This window comes from Myotis lucifugus, unplaced genomic scaffold, assembly GCF_000147115.1.
Source record: "Myotis lucifugus unplaced genomic scaffold, Myoluc2.0 scaffold_600, whole genome shotgun sequence".
Lineage (NCBI taxonomy): Eukaryota > Metazoa > Chordata > Mammalia > Chiroptera > Vespertilionidae > Myotis > Myotis lucifugus.
The window spans coordinates 409,424-422,194 of record NW_005871648.1 but is presented as its reverse complement, the minus strand read 5'-3'; the positions used below and the strand labels follow the sequence as shown (position 1 = coordinate 422,194).

The window sequence follows — 12,771 nt, the reverse complement described above, 5'->3', positions numbered from 1 at the left end:
CTATTATTACTATTATCAAGGGCATCAAAATTAACTACAGCACGAGAATGGCCCTGCTGAAAACTGCTTTTCCAAACGGCTACTTATGGCATTTCCCACGATGAACCTATGAGTAGAGCGGCATCAAAGGATTAGAAGTGAATTAGTTCCAAGCCATCGGCATTTCCATTTTTACAATCAAAACCACTAGTGACTATTAAGCAATTTCGTTTGGACGGCAGGAAGCCCAGTGATAAAGAAAACAACATGGAAGGTCAGGCCCTTGCCCCAGGTCTGGTGAACGACTTCCCTGGGAGGAAAACCAGCACAGATAGAAGTTTTGTTGCTGTTTTTTATATTCCCAGGCCTATGAAAGAATCACCAGTTTGAAAGATTTGAATCTGCCCTACCCCTAACCAATATCACCTCTGATCTTTTTCTCCCGAGCCTCCGTCTTTTCAAGCATCTGACTACAGCAGATACTCAGAGGAAGCTAAATAAACTCAAATTACCCAAATACGTAAAAATTACAAAAGTGTCATCCTTGCCTCCTCTCACTCCCCCACCCTAGCTCTGCCCCCAGGAGATGCCTGTTGGAAGGAAAGGGTTGGAGGAGTGGCTTTTTCACAGCACAGAAGCACTTAAATTTACGTGTTAATACTATATATATATATGCGCTAATATTATCCCCAACTTAGATATAAGAAAACCAAGACTCACAAATCATACCCAGGTCATAACTGAGAGGAAAGAGCCTGAAATCCCAATTTTAGTGTTCTTTCCTCCACCCAGAGGGGAACGCTGTTTATACTGCTTTCATCTCTGCTGCCAGAGTATTTTTAAAGCCCCGCGTCATGAAGATTGGTTTTGTTGACTCTCCAGGCTATTTCCACATAAACTGAGTATTTCCTGCTGGGTTTGCAACTCCTTACCCGTGAAGTCAACCTTTCCATACAGGTCCTGAATCTGAGGAGCCAGGCCTAGTTTGAACAGGTACAAACTAGAAAACACAAATATGCAAAGAGTTAGGCCTCCAGCCATACCTGCCCCTGCTGTTCCTAAAAGGGGAAATCAGCATAAAAAACGGAAACATTCAGCCCTAGCCAGTGTGGCTCAGTGGATAGAGCGTCGGCCTGCGGCCTAAAGGGTCCCAGGTTCGATTCCAGTCAAGAGCACATGCCTGGGTTGCGGGTTCCATCCCCAGTGCGGGGCGTGCAGGAGGCAGCCGATCAATGATTCTCTATCATCATTGATATTTCTCTCTCTCTCCCCCTCTCTCCCTTCCTCTCTGAAATCAATAATTTTATATATATATCAGAAACATTCTGAACAGAGACTCCCAGGACACCACAATATTCCCCATTGCAGTTACCATACTTTACTTCAGAGCCTTTTTTTAGTTTTACATAATAACATTGTCCTAAAAAGTCACATAATGTAATGCAAAGGGCACTGGGCTGGGAATCAGTAGACACAAGTTCAAATCCAAGTTCCAGTAGGAATCTAGTATGTAATTAAATGTTAATATAATTAATGTAAGTGAAGAATCTTCACTTTGGGTTACCTTCCTGTGATCAATGTTTGAAGTAACAAGACATTTTAGAAAAGTCTCATGAAAATGATTCAGATTAAAAAAACATATTTAAACTGAATTCTTATTACCAATGAAAAAGTATCAGGTAATTTAAGAGTTTTAAGTAGAGTACATATATATATATATATACTTTCCTCTTAAATTAAAATCTACTAGACTCTCAGCTTCATGAAAGCAGGGACAATAAATAAAAGCCTTGTTCACCAATGTCTACTCAGAGCCTTGTATCTATATATATAGAAAGCCTAAGCGACTGGCTGACTGCTTGACCGGTAGCTATGACACACGCTGACCACCAGGGGGAAGACGCTCAACACACAGGCATGGAAGCATGGAACAGACTGATGAATCTCAGAGGGAAGGGGGAAGGAGGGAGGGCGGGAAGAGATTAACCAAAGATCTTATATGCGTGCATACTAGAGGCCGGGTGCATGTATTTGTGCACCGGTGGTGGGGTCCCTCAGCCTGGCCTGCAGGGATCAGGCCGAAACTGGCAGTCCAATATACACCCGAGGGGTCCCGGATTGTGAGAGGGCACAGGCCAGGCCGAGGGACCCCACCGGAGCACAAATCTGTGCACCGGGCCTCTAGTATATTAATAAATATCAATCAGTATCTCAGAGGGGCTGGATGAATAATAGATAAATAAATGCCTATAAGACTGAGTTAAGTTAACTGGATTGTAAGGCCCCAGCACATCAGAATCAATAAATGAGAAGACATCAGAAGGACAGTTTATAGGGATGGCCATGAACAAGACATTGACAGTCCAGCAATAAGGGAGGACATAGGAAGTACCTAAGCGCCCAGCTGGAGGGGCCCAGTGGTTGAGCGTAGACCTGTGAACCAGGAGGTCACACGCCGAGTTGTGGGCTCAATGCCCAGCAGGGGGTGTGCGAGAGGCAGCTGATCAATGATTCTCTTTCATTATTGATGTTTCTAGCTCTCTCTCTCCCTCTACCTTCCTCTCTGAAATCAATAAGAATATATACTTTTTAAAAAGTATCTAAGAAACAAACCACAGAAACTCAGTAAAATGGTTTGCAAATAATCTATAAACCTCAGTATTATCTAAACAGAAATATGTATAATGCATATTACATTCACAGAACTGATCAGAACTTATATTGTATAAAAAAAATGTATAATCTACAAAAAAAACAAAAAAAAACCCCACAAATGTTCTGAACACACATTCCAATTTATGCATCCACAGTAGCTAATAATCTTCTCAGGTAAGTACAAGTATAAATCATATTATGATTAAGTGCTTTTCTTCAGAGTACAATGCTCAAGATGGAACTATATAAAGTTCCTCTCTCAGAAGATTTTGAATCTATTAAATAAATTTTCCAAACCAGAAAAGCTACTAACTTCCTGTACATACACTGAGTGGCCAGATTATTATGACCACCCCATCAGTACAATGAAGTGAATTAGTTATGCAAATGATAATAATAATAAAACCTTGAGAGTATTTGCTTAGGATGTTTTCAATATTCAGTATTTCTGGAAGTGTCAATGAAGTACTAGATGGGGCGGTCATAATAATCTGGCCACTCAGTGTATAAAATGTTCCTTTCTGTATTTTCCCCACATAATATGTTCTACCTAAAGTATGAGTTATTTTTCTCCAGGAATTTCTTCCTCTTATTCCTACTTTATAACAGGAAAGTGAATGTCACCTTCACAGCCTTAAGAAGGCTGTGTTAGCTTTCAATGTCCTCAGCAGTAAATTAAAGGTGTTACAACATCACCAGTGTGTGAAAGTAGAGAAGGTAAGACCCCGGCACCATCTTTCCGTGATCTCGTTTTGAGTACTAGGAATATTTAAGGAGATGCTGAAGCTATGGGTGCAATCGTCATGGCCACCTAGATCTTCTTGCCCAAAATCGAAAGTACTAAACCTCAAAGCTGGAGCTTCACAAATGCTAACGGTCCGCCCCCCTTCCCAGGCTTTGTTCCCGCTCTCCCGCGCCCACTTTTACAAATAAGCTGTTAGGTGCCCCTGCCCATCAGCCTATAACGGAGCTCAGATCTCCTTTCCTTTCCTCTTTTCCTATTTAAGTGGTACGTTACGGCAACGAGGAGAAAGAAGCTGTGCTAGCCTATCGGGATTCCAGTTATCTTTGCCGACAGCAGAGTAACTCTGAAGTCACTATGCTAATCTCAAAGATGATTACTAGCCCTAGCTGGTTTGACTCAGTAGATAGAGCATCCCGGGTTCAATTCCGGTCAAGGGCACGAGCCTGGATTGCAGACTCGATCCCCAGTAAGGGGCGAGCCAGAAGCAGCCAATCAATGATTCTCTCTCATCATTGATGTTTCTATCTCTCTCTCCCTTTCTCTCTAAAATTAGTAAAATATATGTTTTTTTTAAAAGATGATTAATAAAGGCTCTGAAACTCAAACACAGCAGCTGATTAGGAAGCAGAACTTAGTACAGGCCCACGATCCCATATCTAAAATCTTTGGGCCAGATATGGATTTAGGACTTCTCAGATAGCAGAAAGGTTTACAGTGTACACAGGATTATAAAACAACTCTAGCAAACTTTGAGGCAGCCCTCCTAAACAAATACATTACTTTCCTGCAGAGAAACATCCATATAATCATACCAAGTACATGAATTCTAAATAACCTCCATGAATTCTGATCAGATTTTGCCAACAAATGAGGTTGAACCAAAGTTAAACTTAGTTCTCAGGGCTTTTAGGGGGTTTTTCTTTTTAATTTAAGATAAAGATCTGTGGGTCTATCAGCGGTTCTCAACCTGTGGGTCGTGACCCCTGAAAATACATCCTGCATATCAGATATTTACATGACGATTCATAACAGTAGCAAGATTACAGTTATGAAGTAGCAACGAAAATAATTTTATGGTTGGGGGTCACAACATGAGGAACTGTATTAAAAGGTCGCGGCATTAGGAAGGTTGAGAACCACTGGATATGATCCCAAAATCAGTTCTTAGAAAGATAACATATAGAAATGTAATTGGAATAATGGAGACTGGGGGTCTTATCTGAGAGTAGAATGTAATCTACAAGAGTAATTTTTTCAGGTGACTAAATACAGTGACTATCGCTGGAATAATGCCAGTCAAGACTGAAAGGCAGGGGGAGAAAGGGAGAACACAGGGAGATGATGCTTCTGTTACTGTTGACCCAGAAGGGAGCGGTGCCTTGCCCAGTGGAGTGAAGAGAGGAGCCTGCCTTGAACGAGGCTGTGTTTTATGGGAAAGAGGCTCCAGGCAGGTACACACGCTTCCTACATATTATCAAGTGTTGCCAACGCCACCCTCCGGGGAAATCACTATTAAGGGAGGAAAGAGATCAGAAGCCGCCAAGCAGAACACACTGCTCTGTTTATACTTTCTAAGCACGGACTGCACACTGAAGAGAAATGAAGAACAATAGCAGACTTCCTCCCTTTCTCTTCGGACTCCGGACTCCGTCACAGTTAACTCTTCATCTCCATTTCGGAGAATCTGAGGGCCTGGGACCCAGGTCACACTGCAGGGACGAGTGGCCGAGAGCTGGCAGAGAGGAATTCGCCAGCTGGGCCTCTGTGCCTGCCAAGTTCAGGTCCCCTTCGGAGGCACGGCCTTCTCAAGGTTATCGACGGACAGACCTCGCGGAACACGAATTTAATCCGAAGAATGCATCTGGCTCTGTCTCAGACTCACACATTTCAAACTCCTACACTATGAAAATTCCCCTCGATATCACCCATTCCTAAACATTTTAAAGAATTCTCAGGTTACCATTGTTTGTTCAACATTATGCTGTGTTCCCTGGAGGATGTAAGGCATGACCTCTGTCCCTAGGATGCTAATAATGTAACCGAGAGAAAAGATTAAAATTATGGAAGAAATAACATATAACTAAAACAAACAAACAAACAAGCAAAAACCACAAAACTAATAAAACCAAGAAACAAACTACAGGAGTTTAGACGAAGGCGTGAGCTAGAGAAATCATAAAATTTCACAGACAGTGGGAATGGAGTGAAGGTTTGACTGGCTCAGCCAAGACAAACATAAAGTCATCTGATAAAGGGCAAGTACCACTTCCCTTGTACATTTATTTATAGGGCAGAGAGTCTCCCCTTCAGCTGAGGGAGGGGCAGGAAAACTTGCTATAATGTATGATTTGGATGAATTTATTGTTTACCTACTATATATGTGAGGCATCTAAGTGCTACAGACACAAAGATAAGGAAAGAATAAAGGAAACAGTTCTTGCCCCCAAGGAGTCCACAAAAAACAAGTGACATAAGAACGAATAACCAGCGTACAATGTAACAAGCACTAGACTTGAAGGAAGAGGTTTCTACAAAGTAATGCTAGAGGAGCACAAAGCAAGGAAGTAGCTAATTCTGCCTGAAAGATAACAAGTTTTAAAAAAATGTATCAAAAAATGTATCTGAAGTGTTAGGGGGAGAAGGGCAGTCTGGCAAAGGCACAGCACAGCACTGGGGTAGGAAGACAAGCGCACAGCTGCAGAGGAGGGAATGGCTGCGGGTGAGCCTGGAACGGAGCCATCCAATATTTTATGGAGGGTCTGATATAAGCAGGGCTGTTCTGGAAAGATAGCTCTGGTGGCAGATGGACCAGGAGGAAAGAGCCTACAGAAGGAACCTTCTAGAAAGGAGGTTAATGCCTTGGTCCACAGAAGAGATTCCCTAGTCCTGAGGGATAGTCTTTCTTTTGTGGGTTTCACACTTTTGTTGGTTCTGGTGATAATCAACATCTGGCACATGTTTGATCTCAATGAAGGCAACAGGCTACTTATTATACAATGTCAATATTATACATACATTCATGTAAATATAACTAGCATGAAGCACGCATACAGCATGCTACATAAAATGAGCAGCCCGAGCAAGAACTCTCACACGCATGTCCCATCACCTTCTCCTTTAGTCCCACAGCCACCGTGTAAATGGGGACCACTCTGAAATACTATTATAAGCACCTACTCCCATCCCGTCCTAAACCCGCCTCCATGTACATCGTCTCTTCCTTCCAATTTTGTATTTTGTTGATTCTAAGTCATATTCCAAATCTATATATATAAAAACTTAATTTGCAAATTGTCCCCTCGGGAGTTCGACCGGGAGTTCGATCGCTTGCTATGACGTGCGCTAACCACCAGGAGGCAGCACAGAATGAAGGAAGGCCCCGGCCGGCAGCCAGAAGGACCCCGATCAGCCCTGATCACCAGCCAGGCCTAGGGACCCTACCTACACATGAATTTCGTGCACTGGGCTTCTAGTTTACTATTAAATGGTGGGGAAAAATTTTCTTTGTTTCAGTTCCTATTTATTTCTTTGGCATAAAATTTATTTAATGAACAAATGGCTTGGTGAGGACCTAAATAACTAAATAAATTATAAATCAACCATTTGATATTTCCTGGTATTATTTGAAGATGTTGACAAAATTTGATTGTACTACTAAAGAGCATCAAGACATAGTTTATTTTGTAATTCAGCTTATCAGCTTGAAACAAAGTGATAAACAATAAAAGTTTCAAATGTATATATTTTTTGTAATTTTTGAGAGATTTTAATTAAAAAGGGACTGCATCCTGTGGGAAATGCATAGTTCACAGAAACCCCAGATCAGTAATGGAAGATTATACTATGTTTTCACACCAGAATTATCTTCTTTTATGGAAATAAATAATCCTTTCTCCCTGCCCCCTAGAAAAACACAGCTGTTTCTCACCATTTTGTTAGAATAATAGTATCCTATTCTACTTAAAAATTCTGAAGCTAATGCACAACCTTTTTCATTATCCCTTTTTCATAGACAAAAAACTACATAGTCGATTCAGATGTTATTCCTAAACTGCTTTTTAAAATTGAGATATCACTGACATACAACATTATTAGTTTCAGGTGTACAACATAATGCTTTCATAGATATAATATTGAAATGATAATTAACATCTGTCACCAAAAATAGTTATAAATTTTTTTCCTTGTGATGAGAACTTTTAAGATCTACTTTCTTAGCAACTTTCAAATATACAACATGATATTATTAACTACTAGAGGCCTGGTGCATGAAATTCATGCACTCAGGGTGGAGGGGTGTCCCTCAGCCCGGCCTGTACCTCTCACAGTCCGGGAGCCCTCAGGGGATGTCCAACTGACGGCTTAGGCCCGCTACCTGTGGGCCTAAGCCGTCAGTCGGACATCCTTAGCGCTGCCATGGAGGTGGGAGAGGCTCCCGCCACCGCAGCTGCGCTCAGCAGCCGTGAACCCGGCTTCTGGCTGAACAGCGCTCCCCCTGTGGAAGCGCACTGACCACCAGGAGGCAGCCCCTGCATAGAGTGTCTGCCCCCTGGTGGTCAGTGTGCATCATACCAATCGGTCGTTCTGCCATTTGGTCAATTTGCTTATTAGCCTTTTATTATATAGGATAGCTACTACACTGCACATTACATGGGCGGGCCTCAATTATTCTATAACTGGAAGTTTGTACCTTTTGACCACCTTCACTCATTTCACCCATCCTTCAACCCCCACCTCTGGCAACCACTGATCTGTTCTCTATGCACTGCTTATTTTACCAAGAAAATCTGATTACCTGAGTGCATGGATACAATAGATACATCGTGGCATGTTCTTTCGGTCATAGATATCTGTAGTTTCTGGGTAAAAAATCTGAGGAGAAATAAAAGTAGTAGAGTAAGTATCCATCTACTGGGTTTCTTTTGATCACTCACCAATCATCAATAACACAAATAAAACATCGGACAGTTAGCAAACATTGTTGGCATTCAGCAAATAACTTAGGGTGAAGAGACATTTAACTATAAATAATGCAAGGAATAAATGCTACAATACAGAATGAAAAAACACTATTTGAAAAAACCTTATTTGGTCAACCCACTGAATGTCCCTGGGTATGTGAAAGTGACTTATGCACCACAGACTCAGTCATGGGCAAATCAATCCCAAGTTCTAGTCCAGTTTACAACACTGGCTTTGCTTTGAGACAGCATAGAGGGACCTTGGAGAGCATCATGCTAAGTGAAATAAGTCAGTCAGAGAAAGACAAGTATCCCATGATCTCACTCATATGTGGAATCTAAGTAAAATAAACTGATGAACGGAGCGGATCCAGAGACATGGAAGCATGGATCAGAGCGCAGGTAGGGGAGGTGGGTGGCTGGGCGGTAATCAACCAAAGACCTTGTATGCATACATGCATGGCCCATGGCCAGAGGCAATGGGGAGGTGAGGGCCTGGGGTAGGGGGCGGGGTAGGTTGGAGGGGGCCTATGGGGCGTGGGGGGAAGAGGTGGCATATGTAATACTTTCAACAATAAAGAATTATTTAAAATAAATAAATAAAACACTGGCTTTGAAGGATTGTAATATTCCTGGTTACTATCTGTGATGCCTAGACTGAGTAGGAATTCCACAAACCGCTACATTTAGACACTGAAAAAACTATCAAACATTACACTATATCGTACTGCTTGGGGGAAGTGGGAAGACACTGAGATGAAGGAGCTAGAATAGAGGGTGTACAGTATGGGACTGTGGGTGATGGGTGGTTTTCCTTGGCAGCACTTAGCACAATCAATCAATCACTTGTGCTATCATCTGCTTGACTCCTCCACCAGCCCATAAGCCACATGAAGGCAGGGACCCGCTCTGAGCTGCTCACTGCTATATCTTCGATGCCAAGCCCAGCGCCAAGTTCATGGAAGGAGCTCTATACTTGACGCATTTGTGAATGAGGTGGAATAGGAACAGAGTAGCTTTAGAGTGTGAATGGCCTTGAAGTTCAAAACCTATTCTCATGGTAATGAGGCACCACACACCACACACACACACACACACACACACACGACTCAAACCTGTAATTTAGTGGGGGGGAAGGCTTGGAGAAGTGAAAGGCTGAATTATAAGGAGATGCTACAGCACTAGGTATCTATTACAGCACTTAATACATTGTGTTCAATTCTTCGTTTCATTGTTGTTGTTTTTAAATACATTTTTGTTGATTTCAGAGAGGAAGGGAGAGGGAGAGAGAGAATCATTGATCAGCTGCCTCCTGCATGTTCCCCACTGGGGATGGAGCCCGCAACCCAGGCATATGCCCTTGACCAGAATCAAACCCGGGACCCTCCAGTCTGCAGGCCGACGCTCTAGCCACTGAGCCAAATCAGCCAGGGCCAATTCTTTGTTTTGATGCTCGTCCCATAATCATCCTGCCTCTCCACTGGAAAGAACTGCCCCCCACATCCCACCCCCGAGAAATGGGATGTATCAGAATCATCCTTTTTGATAATTTTTCCAGCTCCACGTGCTCACTTCCCAATACTGGGATGTCCTCCCCTGAAAGGTGAAAATCCCAGTCGCCAGGAGCCAACCTCCCCGAAAACAGCAGAGAATACAGTTCAGAAACAGGAAAGTAAGGTTGGGTAGGTAGGACGGAATCAGATTGTGAGGCCCTGGAGAGTCAGGCGAGTCTGAACCTGATACGCAGGCCACAGAGAAGTCCTCACTTTGGAGCCAAAGAGTGAAAACGGAGCCTCAGAGCCCCGGGAAGATCTGACTGGAGACAAGACACAGGATGCAGCGAATGGCGGGGAGATGGAAGCTCAGGAGGCCGCTGGCGGCTGTGTCAGCAGATCAAAGAGGCGCTTCTAATAAAGGAGGGAGGCTGGGGGAATCGCTGCATGCAGGAGGCCAAGGGGACGCCAAGGTCTGGAGCCCGGGTAACTGGGAAAATGATAACAAGGTGACATTCATTACAGAGGAGGGGATGTCCACGTGCCGGAAAAGGGAGGTTTAGGTTTCAGACGTGAGAAATCTTAGGTGCTAGAAAGCTATCCAAGGAGAAATGTCCACTTGAAGATACCGTGTTTATCTTATAGCAAAGAGTCTTCAAAATAACTGAAACCGCCCGGCCGGTGTGGCTCAGTGCCTGAGCGTCGACCTATCAACCAGGAGGTCACAGTTCGATTCCTGGTCAGGACACCTGCCCGGGTTGCGGGCTCGATCCCCAGCATGGGGCATGCAGGAGGCGGCCGATCAATGATTATCTCTCATCATTGATGTTTCTCTCTCCTCTCTCCCTCTCCCTTCTTCTCTGAAATCAATAAAAAAATATTTTAACAATAATAATAAAAATAACTGAAATGAGAATGAGAGAATGTAGCATCATAAGGAATGCCCACTAGTAGGATATGGAAGATAGAATAGTTGAAGAAAACAGAGGACTAGTTGGGCAGATTAAGAACAATTTAAAAAATCAAACTCAAAATAACAAAAGTATTTCATGGAGGAGGTGGCCAACAGTACCAACCATAATAAACAGTCAAGAAGGATAAGAACCAAGAATTTATCACAGTAAGTTTCTATAATTAACCTATATTGTACCATATAAAGAGATCAGGAAAGACATCCCAATAAATACTAAATATGTACTGTTGATCATATATCATATGTTATACCACGGCCAACAATACATGTTCAGGCTGAGTGTCTTCTGTTTACATTACTCAGAAGTCTTCTGGACCGAAATCATTAGGGGTAGACATTTCAAAACTGACAGCCCGGAAAGTCCTGCTGTCCTGGAAAGCCTTTGAGTTTCCATGTTTGTTAATTGTGGTCCAGGACAATGCATTATTGTTAGTCAACAAAAAAGGTAATAAAAGCCAATCATTAAAAAGGCATTTTAGCCCGGCCAGCGTGGTTCAGTGGGTAGAGCATCAGCCTGCTGACCGAAGGGTCCCGGGTTCGATTCTGGTCAAGGGCACGTATCTAGTTTGCAGGCTCCTCTAGGCCTGGGCCCTGGTCAGGGCTCGTGCAAGAGGCAACCAATCGATGTGTTTCTCTCACATCAGTGTTTCTCTCTGCGTTCCCCTCTCTCTCCCACTCTCCCTAAAAATCAATGAAAGAATATCCTCGAGAGAGGATTAACAAAAAAAAAAAAATACAACAAAAAAGCATTTTATAATAAGAATACTACTCCTAGCAACAGCAAATATTAACAAGGCTCTGAGTACCATTCAAAAGAGGTTAAGTCAGCCCTAGCTGGTTTGGCTCAGCGGATAGAGCGTCGGCCTGCGGACTCAAGGGTCCCGGGTTCGATTCCAGTCAAGGGCATGTACCTGGGTTGCGGGCACATCCCCAGTAGGGGGCGTGCAGGAGGCAGCTGAATCGATGTTTCTAACTCGCTATCCCTCTCCCTCTCCCTTCCTCTCTGTAAAAATATCAATAAAATATATTTAAAAAAAAAAAAAAAAAAGAGGTTAAGTCATCTTGCCCAATAGGCACACCACACAAAAAACAGGAACAGGAAGTTACAGGTGCACAGAAAGGCCAAGTAGCTGTCAGAATTTGACGTACTGCATTTCCTGACATTGTGGGGCCTAATTCTCAAACACACCAGTGCAAGGAAGACAGCTTCAGCACTCTGCTCTGAAGAAAAGAGGACAAAAACTTGTCTTCGGCGAAGATTCAGCTCTGGATTTAACTCAGTTCAACAGACAGACATGCAACAGTGAGCTCAGCACTGTGCTACACATTTACAATTGGCTGTGGGCACTTCCTAATACTCCACATCTCCTCCCCCCCCCCCTTCACTTTTTGTTGTTGTTTACAAAAATTTAGCCTATAGAACAGTATAAAGAAAAAGAAAAAAAAAGCCCAGCCGGCGTGGCTCAGTGGTTGAGCATCAACCTATGAACCAGGAAATCACGGTTCGGCATATGCCTGGGTTGCGGGCTCCATCCCCAGTAGGGGACATGCAGGAGGCAGCCAATCAATGATTCTCTATCATCAATAAAAAAAAATATTTTTTTTTTAAAAAAAAAAAACAACCCTAATCCCATCACACAAAAATGAAAGCTGTATTTCCTAACAGATTTTTCCCAAGAACATTCACTTTATTTTTACACAAAAATAGTGATCTCATCTTAGCCAGAACATAAACTCTTATAACCTTAGCCTATTATGTTATTTTTCCACTTAGCACATCCCAGACAACTTCCTTTGTCAATTCAGAGTAACGTCATCCTTTTTTATGGCTGCACTGGGCTCTGTCTGCATCACAATTAATTCCCTAGTGAAGGGACATGTGGTTTGCTATCAATTCTTTCTACCATAAGCAAGGCTGAAAAATCCTTACATATACATCTTTTTATGCTTGTCTGATCATGGTGG

At 42.8% G+C, this 12,771-nt stretch overlaps 1 protein-coding gene across 1 annotated transcript in view; it reads right to left on the bottom strand.

Moving 5' to 3' along the window:
* The window catches only part of LOC102420198 (ras GTPase-activating-like protein IQGAP1), a 78,817-nt gene that overhangs the window by 26,568 nt on the left and 39,478 nt on the right, over nt 1–12,771 (bottom strand). The window contains exons 5-6 of the mRNA XM_023745890.1: nt 8,175–8,251; nt 912–979 (exon numbers count right to left, since the gene is read on the bottom strand). Of these exons, the coding sequence (XP_023601658.1) occupies nt 912–979; nt 8,175–8,251 (145 nt within the window). The remainder of the gene's footprint in view (nt 1–911; nt 980–8,174; nt 8,252–12,771) is intronic.